Genomic DNA, 13,354 nt, shown 5'->3' with positions numbered 1-13,354 from the left:
GGAATGAAGGAAATAGGATGACGGAGGGGCTAGATCTCACATAACCTATGGAAGGAATTTGGATTTTATTTTAAATACAATGGAAAACCACTGGTCTTTTAAGAATAACATGATCTAATTTCCATATTTTAAAAGATCATTCTGGCTGCTGTATAGCAAATGGGCCAGAAGAGAAAAAGGAGGGAGGAAGGGAGGCAGTTCAGAGTCTAAGGAGTCAATGAGTGCAACTGATGACAGTGGCTGAAGCAGAGCACTGCCCTGCATGGAGAAGAATGATGACTGGGGGTGCAGGAGGTGAGAGGGTGGAGGAACCAAGCATGACTCAGGTTTCTGGCTTGTGTAAGTGGCAGATGGTAACACGTATGAAAAATGGGGAAAACTTGGGAAAAATATATTTGGGGGAATCAAGAGTTTTATAATAGAAATGATACCTTTGAGATGCTTACTCAAGTGGAAATATCAAGTAGGCTACTGAATTTACAAATCTAGAGCTCAGAGGACAGAATTGGACTAGATACAGAAAAATGACAGTTCCCAGACTTTAGCTAATCCAAAGTGTTGCAAGGGAATGAATGAGATCACCGGAGCAGAGTGCAAAAAAGGGCCTGAGGTTGAGCCTCAAGGAGCTCTAATAATCAAAAGTCTACAGAAAGAACAGACAGCAATGAATTTAGGAGTGGCAAGTGAGGTTAAAAGGGAGAACAGAAGAGACAATAGTACTGTGGAGGCCAAAACAGAAGTATTTCAAGGAGAGTAGTCAATTACATCCAGGACCACTGAGTAGTGAAATAATATGAGAACAAAACAAGGCCCCACTGGATTGGCACTTAAAGATCACTAACAACCTCAACGAGAACCATTTAAGTGTAGAGATATCAGCAGCAGCTCTACTGGAGTCACGAACAAATGGAAAGGGAGAAAAGCGTGTAGCCCTAGTTTCACAATCTACAAAAGATGCTAAGCATGGCAGCTTAAATGATAGACAGTTGACACTTATGTTCAATCCTAACTTATCATCATAAGGTCACAACAATTTTTGATTTTGGATCAAAATCACTTACTGATCCAAAGCATAAGTTTCTTCCAGTCTCCCAAGAAAGAAGTTTTCCCCTAATTTCTAATCTCTTTTCCTAGCTCAGATTTTTTCTGCTTTTCTCCAAAATACCTTTCCTTTAGACCACCCCATCTTCTCTAGCATCCTCTGGCCAAACTTGGAATCGTCATTACTCCAGGCAGTGTTCTGAGGATCCACAGCCCACTTCTGCTTCCGCCGACCTAGAAACGAAAAAGCATCTCATCAGCAATGCACTACCTTTCAGACCTGGAAAATACCACACAAACATACACATGCATAACTTTGTGTATTTTATGTATGTTTGTAAAATATGACATACATTACAATACAGAAATTAATTCAACCTTCAATAGAATATTAACAGACTGGATCATTTATCCTGGTTTCCCTAATAAATGTACATTCTAGACATATAAGTTGATCTCTTAAGATTAAAATGGAAATATTCCCTCATAATGTGGCAAAGCAAATACTCAATACACTGGAGCTGCGCCTTCCATACTCCACCATCAGTACAACTGAAAGCCCCTGTGGACACCAGCGTCCTCATCACCATCAGCAGTGGTAGTGGCAGCAGTTACAGCTTCCACTGTCATGCGTTACTACATACAAAATAATATGCAATACCAAGGATGCACTTAAAATAATAAATGCCAATTGTTCAACCTGAGACTTGCTCCAAACGCTGTACATAATAAAGATTCACAGTAACCCAACAAGGGTGGATAGTACCATCATCACTGGCAGATATGAAAATCTGAGGCTTAGAGAAACAAATTTGCCCAACATCCCCAAGCAAAACCCAGACCCTTTAAACCAACCTTGGTGCTACTGACTTCAAAGCTTATGTTCTTAATCCACAACATAGAATAGTCATTACACTCTTGGGGAGAGTCAACTGTACCCTCCACACATATGACCTACAGAAAATAACAACTCCATCCCTCTCACAGAGGTGCCCTGAAGTCCTCTGACTCCCCTTTGAACTCCTAGAATAACTTACCTGTTTCTTAACATCTACTGTATTAGAGCTATTTACATCCACCTTTCGGGTTTCCCATTAGACCATCACGTCCTTAGGGCTCATATTCATGTGTTTTTTCTGAGGCTTCATTGCAAGAAATAAAAAAATGACTGTGCCCACAGCAGGCACTCAATAAATATGTGAATGGAATAAATGAATAAAAATGAAGAATGGAAAGAGGGAAGAAAGGAGGAAAGAAGAGGGAGAGGAAAAAAGGAAGGAAGGAGTATAACTGAATTAAGCGAACTGCTTTGAATCTCATCAAAGCAACTTTTTTTAATGCATATAAACTACTGATCATTATGAACTCAAGTTTATCACTGTAGTTTTAAGGAAAATTATGGCAAAAAGAAAGAACTCCAAAGGCTCAAAGAACAGGAATATGAAACCCAAAAGTAGACTGTGGCCAAATGAGAAATTTGGAGGTGTCATTACCATTTACCTGCCACATCAATGTAAGCACATTGTCTAACCATCAACACAACCCCTCCTACCTTGCCCATCTCATCACATAATTAAAAAATAACACGACCCCCTGGCAAAGGGGCTCACTGTGCCACACATAGAATCAATAGAGGCCCATAACTATGCACCCTCCAGCAAAAATAGGAAACCCTTTACAAATACACAGGCAGAAAAAAGGCCACCTAACAAAGCAAAACAAGCTGGGCTCGAATTTGTAGTGTTTTGCAGAAAAAAAAAAGGTGACCCAAAAATGTTCCATCTAAGTTACCACTTCACTTATCTTGGCAAATACTCAGCATAACACTGCCTCTGCTAAGGAACAGCACACCAGAGAGAAGCCTGTTAGCCAGTATTCTATATGCAAGCTGGCATCAGGGTGTCAGAGTTCATGTGTCTATGCAGTGCTTGCCAGGGTTCTTTGACTAGGGTTTGTATGAAGGAGACAGTTTTGAGCATAAGCTCACACTCTGCAATAAGAACGGCACACACTTCATGTTACATACTTATATAAAACAAACGATAATGCCTACACGAGAGATTAGCTATTCGAGGTCAGTTCCTCTCCCCCAGGGAAATGGCAGTGTGCTTCAATCAATGGGATCACACCAGTGTTTCCAAACAAGGATGCTAAAAGGGAAGGGGGGCAGTTTCCCATTGAAAATGAGTAACACTGGGTTAAACAAAATACTGAAGAATCTCCTGGAAACTTTACTATGCAAATGTGCAGATCCTCTTAGGGGAGGCCAGAGCAGGCCTGCCTGCTTCCCGGACTTACTTGACCAGAACCCTGCTTCCCTGGAACACTTCCCGGCTCTAATACCACGCAAGTTTCCAGGTGTGGAAAATCATGGTAAGGAAAAGACTGCCTCCGAGCTCTTCCAATTGGCTCACCTTTTACATGTCCTTTGTAATTCTCATGCCACAGTCTGTTCTGTGCTCAGATCTCAGCTTTGTTCACTAACACAGCAGGCCTGACTGCTATCCTTTGAAAGGCCTGTTTATAACAGGGAACCCAAGGGTTCCTACCATTCGCAGAACTGATAAGAGTGGCTCATTGTTCCTGTTTACACAAATGATATGGTTTATGCTGAATGCCTGCTTTCCTTCTAGGAGCCTGGAATTTTGGTGCCTGCCAGGTAGAGGGTGTCTATGTGCCCAGCCCCCAGGAAATCCCTGGCACTGAGTCTCTCACTAGCTTCCCTGGTGGGCAACATTCCACATTTGCTGTCAGAACTCACTACTGGAGGAATTAAGCGTGTCATGTGTGACTCCCTGGGGGAGGGCTCTGGAAGCTTGATGCCTGCCTTACTCTGGACTTTGTCCCATGCATCTTTTCCTTCTGCCGGCTTTGTTCTGCATCCTTTTGCTATAATAATCTTAGCAGTGAGTGCGACTACATGCTGAGTCCTGTGCCTGAATCCCCCAGCACATCGCTGAATCTCGGGATGATCTTGAGGACCCTTGACACGATCTGGAATAGCAGTGTTTACAGCATGGCGCTGGACTTCAGGTAGAATGCCCTGAATCTGCAGAATCACTATTTGGGATGTATTTAACCATCCTCTAGCAGCTACTCCTATGTGGAGATCTAACTGTAAATGGATCTGTCAGGATACTTTTGGGCAAATCCAATAAAAACCATCCACACAACAGCTCAATGCCACATGACTTATGCTAGGATCCCATTTACTCTAAAGGGCGTGTTGAGTCCCAAGAGCTAGGAGCAAAAGTTTTAAACAATCTCTCAAAATTCAGAGGTTGATCAGAAGGAGCGAATTATTATACTAAATTTGGCCTGAGGAGGCCTCCGTACTTGAGTCCTTAGGTAAGGAATTACAACCTACGTTAGAATTTAAGCGAAGCGAAAGCCTATCATAGGAGTACACTCTTGTAACATATAACTGAGTCTCAATCCTTTACAGCAGCTGAGCATCAATCACAGGCAGCCAGCTGATTCAAATAAGGCAAATCAGAGCGGTAACCCTAACCAAGTTGTCTCTGTACCTCACTTACGTTTACTGTCCATAAATACTGCCTGACAGCATAGGCTTGGAGTTCTTATAACCTGTTCTAGTTCTGAAGGTTGCCTAGTTCTTGAATCATTCTTTGCTCAATCAAACTGTTTAATTTGTCTAAGGTTTTTCTTCTTAACAACACCAATCCTAAATATCTAATTACAGAAGATGCTATACCCATTTGGCAAATTATGGAGGAAAAAAAAACACAAAATGTTACATATTTATAATGACAAGGATTTGACAATTTGGAATAACGTTGGGAAAGGAGAACTGAAAACACTCTCTTGAAATCATGCAATCTGAATTACGGATGTCTACAAATAGCATTTTACACCTCTACAGATTTTTCCAACCATGTTCATGTTCACCATCTCATTGATTTAAGGCCACCTGGAGATAAAGATAGTAAGAGAAGATTTTAGTGGCCTCACAAACACCGATCAAAGGAACAGACAGAAATGAATAGCAGAATTAGGGCCAAAGTCGCCAAGTGCATGCTGAATTGAGCAAACATCAAATACGAAAACCAGAAGAGATCTTAGCTATCTAGGCTCTAACCCTGACTCCTGATTTTTACTGGTGAAAAAATAGAACCCACGGGTTCAGTCTAAAACATACTCATTTCTATGGGTCTCCGCTGGTCTTACTGGCAAGAATATAAAGATACAGAGATAACTGGATCAATTTTGCCATTTTCTAGCTCAATGACTAGGGGCAAATTATTTTCCTTTGAACGTCAATTTCTGCCCCTGTAAAACCGGGATGATGACTGACACATTTTGTTTTGTGCTCCTAGTCCTCCATCCTCTTAGAAAAGAGTGCTAACAGCATTTATTTCACAAAATCGCTGTGCTGGTCTGGTTGATCTGTTAAATAAGCTGTTTCTGTTCATTGCTCACTATACAACTCACAAGAAGGACCCGCTTTTCAGGATCAAAGCACGACTGCCATCTGGTGGCAAGCGACCTTAGCTGCAGGCACAATTCAGAAGTTCAGCAGCCTCTCCAGAGACAGGGGTTTCACCTGCTCCACAAAGTGAAGGTAAATGTCAAAGGTAAACAGGCAGGACCGGGCGCTGTGGCCAACAAGATCAAAAACGCCGATCTCATTTAGAATTACGCATTAGCCCTGCACTCCCCCGCTAAGTGGCTGAGGTCCCATATTTGAGACTTCTAACTCCTTTGCTTTTCTTTTTCTGGGTCCAAGACATCTTGGACAATGTGATTACAGTTTGAAGTGATCCTTCTGCTCAACCTTCTCTTTTTAACCTGAGGAAGCTGAGGTCCGGGGGCAGTGAAGCAACCAGTCCGGGTCCCCACAAAGGGCGGCGGCGGGGCCAGTCGCGGGACCCGGTGTTCTGACCCACTTCGCGCGCGCCCCAGGGTGACTGTGAGGAAGGCGTCTCCGGGAGACACTCAGGGACTTTCTCACTAGCAGACCCGCGGCCAACTTTCGGGGAGCTCTGCGGCGAGCAGGACAAGCAGAGCCAGGCTCGGCTCCCCGGTCCCCCGACCCCATGCGCCAGGCGCGCCTGGAACCCGCGCTCCCAGTCACTCCGGACTGCCGTGCGGGTCACCCAGCATCTTCACCGACGCGCCCGGGTCGGGCCTCTGCTTCTGACACTCACGCTCAGCCAGCATAGACATGTCGGAGAGCCTGTGATACCGCGGCCTCTGGACCTGGGTGACTGCGGCCACTGGGCGGGAAGGAGACTCCACGAGAATCAGGACCAGCGTAACTCCCTCGCAGGCTGACTGCTGCAGACGGGGCGCGTGCTGGTGACGTCAGTGGCGCGCGACTCGCCCCTCGAGCACGCGGCGGTGAGAGGGCGGAGCAGGGCGGGGCAACCTGGGGCGGTGACGGGACGACCAGAGGCTGAGGGGGCGGTGGCCGCCCGGCGGGAGGTGGAGAGAGGAGTACGTATTCGCTCATTGGCTGGAGGGAGTGTGCGTACTAAGTGATTGGATGTGAGTAAAGCCCGCCTGGGCGTGTCTGCCGCGGAGTACGCGCTCACGTGGGTTACCTGTAGGGTCTCCATCAGGAAGCCGTAGGTGCCGGCAAGGAGGGTAGTGGAAAGACGTGACCTGCCCTCAAGCAGCTCAGCCTCACGGGGAAAAGAAATGTGTAAAGAGCTGAAGTTAGGGTCATCAATGTTGTATGGACAAGGAGTTTGAAAAACTTGGCTGGAGGGGAGGACTTTTTACTGTATTGTCCCATCTCTTCTTCATACCCTACCTCTGCTTTCTGAGATAAACAGATGGATGATAGATGGATAGATGGATGGATAGATGGGTGGATGGATGGATAGATAGATAGATAGATAGATAATTAGATACTAGATAGATAGATAGATACTAGATACCAGAAGATAGGTCTGCTATCTATCGGTTTTTGTGTGGGACACGATGGATGGATGGAGGGATGGAGGGACAGAGGGAGGGAGGGATGGATGGATATGATAGATAGATATTAGATACCAGAAGATAGATCTGCTATCTATTTATCGGTTTTTGTGTGGGACCCAAACTTAAACAGGTAACTAGTTCTGGGGAAAATGTTATCTCTTTAAATAATGGGATGCCTTCAACAAGGCAAAGATTTTATTTATTTTCTCCACCACAGTGCACACACTGGAACGTTGCCTTTATCATATCCATTTCTGTATTCGTACCAGCACCTCGTAAAATAATATGAGTATGGTAAGGCTCCATAGATGTTTGCAACATTTAATTAAAGTGTCCCTGTCTCCAGGGGAGTTCTAATAAGATCCTAGCGATAACACTTTTAAGTATGGTAAACACATGTTTTTGGATGAGTGACTCTCCAGTAAACTTCAGGTGACAGTGCACACAGAAGCCTTTCCTACATAAAAGGAAGGTAAAAAGAGACAACTCAGACGCCAAGAAAAGCAATTGAAGGACTAGATTCTTGTTTACAATGAAATTCTCCCTTTAACTAGGAATCTGTACCAAAAAGGTAAACTCTAGTTTCATAAAAGTTAGAAGAAACACAAAAGGATGCTTATAGCTATCAGTGAATACTCGGGGGGTGAGGGGAGGCAAGTGAATGGAATCTTCCCAGCCAAGGCAGGGAAGCTGTGACATTGTGACATAGGGAACAAGGTAAAAAGTAGAGCGTTGGACTCAGGTAGGCAGGATCACAAAAATCTCAGGATAATTAGCAGATCTATTTGATTATGCCAGAGAGAGTGGAAGGTAGACATATAGAATGAAGGACACTGAATTGGTTGGGAAATCAGTGTATTTCAAGCACCTCCTGTGTTGGTATATTATTTCAGAAAGGTGATTTTGTCTCTAAGATGGTCAGGAAGATTGTGGCAGACATTTATGGCCTGTTGCCATGGTTCAGGTGGTAAATGGTTGAGTTATCATTGGATCTTGTGTTACAATGAGGTGTCTCCTGGAAATGCTCAGAGGCCACAGAGGAATATAGTAGGAGGGATTCTGCCTTTTGGTGAATGCAGGATGGTTTCCAAATTTTGTTTCAACCCCAGCATTCTGTATGGCTATGAAATATTAATGGAGATCATCTACTGAAAAAGAACATTATTAAGTTTGGGATTTTTAAAAAATTACAGAATCTTGTTTGTATTTTAAATCTTCTGGCTACACCAGCAGAACTAAGTACTTGAGAGAGACTAGGTTTGGCCACCCCCCAAAACCTAATATATTTACTGTCTGATCCTTTAAGAAAACTTTTGCGGGCCCCTGAATTAATTTCAAAAACATGATGCTCAGTGAAAGAAGTACATGGTATATGATTCCATTTATATGAAATTCTAGAATAGGCAACACTAATCAGCATGTAGGACAGATTTGAGTGATCCGGGCCAGAAGCCATTCTGTACAACAGAAAAAGCCAGAAGATGTACGAAGAGAAGAAGACTGAGATAATGAGGGGTAGGTCTCCCAAAGGCAGGGCATCAGAGGGAACACTTACTCACTAACAGCTTCTGCTGAGGCGCAGGAGAGGCCCTGGGGCCCCAGCGAACTTGCCTTCAGAGCCTGGCTGCACTCTTGGTCCTTCACTCCCTGTGAGGTCCAATTATTTGTCTTTTTTCCTCCCTTGGTTCATTTAGCTGAGAATCATATTTCCTTTTCATACTTCTAATATACTTCCCATTACATAAGGTAAGCCAAGTGAGTGTTGGTTCTTACAAGCAGAAAAGCGAAATACACATAAGAAAGTGCTTAAGATACATAAAGAGGAAAAAAATCTCTAGGACACCAAGTTGTACCAATGGTTTGATCATTCATAGTTCATTTAATATCAGTAATTTAAAAATACATATTAAAGTCTAAAAGGTAATACTCTAATTCTTAACTGAAAACCATTTCTAGTTGGTAAGGTTATGGGTTATTGTTTGATCTTCCTAATGCTTTTTTTTTTTTTGGTACATTTTTCTTCTGGAAGTGATTCACATTTTCCTACATCTTTCACACTGGTAACCTTTTTATTTTACATCTGACATTGTGAGTGTTACTTTATTGGGGGCTGAAGGCTTTTGTATTCCTTTAAATATTTTGTTCTGGGATACATTCCCCTTGGGGAAAATGTGGCCTTTGCAAGCCTTTTGTGTAAGCTTTGCTAGATGGGCCCACAATAGTCTTTAAGTTTAGTTATAATCTGGTCCCACTATTAAAGCAGCACCCTATCGAAGATTCTGCTTGATGCTCCATGTGTTTAGAAATTATTTCCACTGGGGACACACAAATTGCTTTTGGCTCTGTGCGAGCTCTGGGGATTGTTCTGCCTGCTTGTCTCTGGTGGTTCTTTCCCACTAGTTTCCTCCAGTGCAAGTGCTGCTAAATCTTCATTTGAAGACTTGAGGAGACCCTTCTGCAAATATCTGGAGTTTCCCTTAGTATAGTTCTCTTCTCTCTGACACTCGGCCCCAAGAATCCTAGATTTCTTGATGTTTGTCCCCTAGCTCAGTGAGACCTCCAGGTTCTGTCTGAGTTCCTTCTCCCGGTGCTGCAGCCTGTAAACTCTTCAGGCCAGAAATGAGGGCTATCAAAGGGCTCACCTCCTTTATTACCAAATTGTTAGAATTGCAGTTCTTCACTGCCTTTTGCTCAATGTCTCAAAACCATTGTTTTGTCTATTTTTCCCAGCTTTGTAGTGAAGATGAAAGGGTAAATCCAGTTTCTTTACTCCATCATGGCCGGAAGCAGAAATTCCTAATACTCTTTGACTATTTCAAATGATCTACAATTTGTATACTAGCTGTGAGTACTTACAAAAGTCAAGTATTCAAAAAGTGGAATCATTCTATCTGTAACTGGCAAATTAGAACTATAAAGGTTTTAAGTCAACAAACCAAATTTTGCCTTTGAATTGAAACCACCTTTGCAAAAATTGTAACAGTGAGAAGATTATGACAATGAAAGAGACCTGACCTAACCAACTCCATCTTGCCTTTAATCTCCAGGCTGCCCTTGTTCGTTCCTGGGGGTAGGCTGAACTAACTTTGGGAGGAATTTAGTTTATAGTTTAATTTTAAAACATGGATGCTAACAGCCCCTCCCTGAAACAGCCCCACCATGGCTCAAGTGTAATGCAGCCAGAGGCCACAAGACTACTAACGTCCCTATTTGCTCCTATAGATAACATTACTATTATAAAACCTAAGGTTGGTATTTTATAATAGACCAAAACATTCTGCATTCTGATGGATCCACCAGAGCCACCCAGGCCAGTAAACTGGCTCATCTGGTCTTGTGGCTCCCCACCCAAGAAGTGGCTCATGCAAGAGGAGAGCTTCGACTACCTATGATTTCATCCCCAACCCAACCTATCAGCACTCCCCATTCCCCAGCCCCCTGCCTGCCAAACTATTTTATAAAAATTTCAGTATCTGAATTTTTGGGACAGCTTATTTGAGTAATAATAAAACTCCAGTCTCTCATTTAGCTGGCTCTGTATGTATTAAACCTTCTATTGCAATTCCCCTGTCTTGATAAACCAGGTCTACCTGGGTAGCCTGCAAGAGAAACCCATCAGGCAGTTACAGAATCAAGGTTTTTTTTTTTGTTTTTTTGTTTTTTTGTTTTCAGTGATGACAAATAAACCTGAAATGACATAATGCAGAAAAATAAAATATGTGCTCTGAACGACTGCTGCTGAAAAAAAAAAAAACTAAACATTTGACAGAACATCTTGAATTTTAGTAGATTGGTGTATATTGTAGATGTTGGGGGTGGCAGGGTAAAGGAAGAGGAGAGCATTTTTTTCATGTATTCAAAGCTAATTTTGCCACTGGTATTTGCTGTAGGTCTCTCCTGCACCCTTCCCCTGCCAACATTTTGGGTTATTTCTCTAATTTGCCTAAAGAGAACTGATGCAGCCTATGGCATCTTTTTGTGTGTGAGCATCCCAAAAAACTGTCGCCATGACCTTGGCTCTTGACCAGTTCACTTTTTCTTTGACTGGACCATTTCCATGTCTTGGTAGCCATTGCTTTGATTGTGCTTTGTCTTCAGGATTGTACTGGTAAAGCTGTGGTTTATCTCCTGTTTCAATTCTTCAAAGAAGTGCTTCAGGATCTTGATTCTACTTATTTATAATTTCCACTGAAAGCTCTGCTCTTGTCTGCAGCTGATCTGGGTATAATAGTTCTGGCACCCATTGAATGGAAAGATTGCTCAACTCTAATTTTTTGGTCAGAGTTGTATACACTGAACCAATTGCGATGTCTATGGTTTAGCTATTGTTTCTCCTGTAAATAATTAGCCCTCTTCAATTAGTGCATGAACGAGCTTACTTTTTTCCTTGCAAATTAATGTGGATGGTCTACCATTGCAGGTGTAATTTTTAACATCGTCTTGTTCCTTCTTAAAGTAAGTTATCCACTTGTAAACTGCTTATTTCTTTGGGACATTGTCCCCTTAAACTTTTTATAAAGTATCAGTGATTTCACCATTCCACCCAAGCTTCACCACAAATTTGGTGTTTGTTCTTGCTTCAATTTTAGCAGAATTCAGGTTGCTGTGAAAGGGGCTCTTTCAAACTGATGTCTTAGTGCCTCAAACTAGATCATGTTCAAACATGTTATAACAAGTAATTACAAGTATATTTTGGTGCAAAAAATTTGAAATCCATGCCTAATATGACTTTTCCACAAACTTTTGGAAGACCTCTCCTATGCTTATGCATACACTCCCCAAATGTATCAATCCAGTTGCTATTGCCCAAAGAACAGAAGGCTCATCACTCCATGGAGGGTTTTTCCTGCAGCCCCTGAGACTTCTCACTTTCTCTGACAGTCCTATTGTCATGTCATAAAAGGCCTGCCCACTTAGTCCAACACACTAGAAATGGATGATTGATAACAAGTTTATTTACCCATCTCCTGGGGGCAAAGTCTCAGATTTTGTGAGGTTGTTTGCCCCTGCAGTCTGCTTTAAACTCAACTTTCTGTTGCTTGTGTCTCTGGGTCAGAAGAATTTGTCAGTGATAGTGTTTTTGATAAAGTCTTATGCCCAGTTAATACCAACTCAGGGCTCTCATCCCCTAGGGCTCCTGTAATCATTTTTCTTGTCTTCTCTTGCAGTTTCTATATATTATAGAAGTTCAAAGAAGACAGACTCTAGCCAAGAGCAGTGTGAAGAAAAGAAGGCTCTATATTGATCGCAGTCCAGGGATGCCTTCTGGCTTCCTGGCAGCAATTCCGGCCTGAGATTCCTTGTCTGTCATACTTCCTGTCAATGTTGTATGATATCAAGCTGTAGCCATCACAAAAGGACTGCGAACACCTGTAAATCCCAACTATCAAAAATCACACCGAGGAATCCAAATTAGCATTATTACGTCAAAAGAAAAATCTGATTTCCCCACTGTCTTATAACTGCTTTCTTTATTGCCCTAAACTAGCCTTCCCTAACCTTTGAGTGAGATAGTGACACTTTAGTTTCTTATATTCTAAAATGTTTTCAAGGACAGCTGATGGCAGAGGAGAGGGCAGTGAGGATAGGCAGGGAGACAGATAGCTGCACAAGGAAGGTATAGGGTCAAGGTGGGAGTCAACATGATGAAAGGAGAGAGGGATGGTGACTGATTTAGTCACCCATTTGAGAGGATCTCCAGACTTGGACTGCTGGCTAAGGACCCCTATCCTAAGTGAGAAAGCATCATAGCAGGCAGGAGCTCTACCCTGGTGGTTAGAGGTGGACATTCTGGAGTCATCTAAGGAGGCTTCCCGAGCCTCACTGTTGGCTCTCCCTGACCCCTTCTAAAGCTTTCTTTCTAGCTTCTGCTGCCCTCCAGGTAAGCACTCCACAGCCTGTAGAGCTCTGTGAGTATAGTCTGTCCTTCCCATAGTGATTTGCCTTGGTGCAGTAATTAACAGAATGAGCTCCAAAGTTAAGGGTTCAAATCTGGCTCTGACACTTGCAATTATGTCCCCTCTCTGATTCCTCATCTGCTAATCCATGGGGTTGCTGTGAGCACATGGAATGCCTCATGATACTGCAAGGGGCCACTGCCAGGTGCCCTGAGAATTACAAGCAGCTCTTGGTGCCTAATCTGCTCCATCTCTTATTCTTCATATTCTTTGTATGTCTTCCTCTGCCACTTACCAGCTGTTGACCTTGGGCAGATTACTAAATTTCCTATGCTTTTCCCCATTTATGTAAGAATAGCAATGGTACCTACCTCAAAGGTACTATAGATGCTATAGATGGAACATTGGTTTCCTCCTTAAAATTTACATGTTGAAATCTTAACCCCTAATGTGAGAGTATTTGCAGGTGG

At 42.8% G+C, this 13,354-nt stretch overlaps 1 protein-coding gene across 3 annotated transcripts in view; it reads right to left on the bottom strand.

Moving 5' to 3' along the window:
* PINX1 (PIN2 (TERF1) interacting telomerase inhibitor 1) overlaps positions 1 to 6,365 on the bottom strand; it is a 75,339-nt gene extending 68,974 nt beyond the window's left edge. For 2 of the 3 annotated variants that reach the window (XM_025395001.1, XM_025395002.1), the window contains exons 1-2: positions 6,210 to 6,365; positions 1,166 to 1,275 (exon numbers count right to left, since the gene is read on the bottom strand). In XM_025395001.1, coding sequence (XP_025250786.1) covers positions 1,166 to 1,275; positions 6,210 to 6,228 — 129 coding nt within the window. In that variant the 5' untranslated portion in view covers positions 6,229 to 6,365. Of the gene's footprint in view, positions 1 to 1,165; positions 1,276 to 6,179 lie in introns of all 3 variants that reach the window. The other variant, XM_025395000.1, reaches the window with a different exon arrangement.
* Between the last annotated feature and the right edge of the window lie 6,989 nt (positions 6,366 to 13,354).

The sequence above is a fragment of the Theropithecus gelada genome, chromosome 8 (assembly GCF_003255815.1).
Source record: "Theropithecus gelada isolate Dixy chromosome 8, Tgel_1.0, whole genome shotgun sequence".
In the NCBI taxonomy this organism is placed as follows: Eukaryota; Metazoa; Chordata; class Mammalia; order Primates; family Cercopithecidae; genus Theropithecus; species Theropithecus gelada.
Note: the sequence above shows the minus strand (reverse complement) of the source record. Positions and strands in the feature narration are given on the sequence as shown.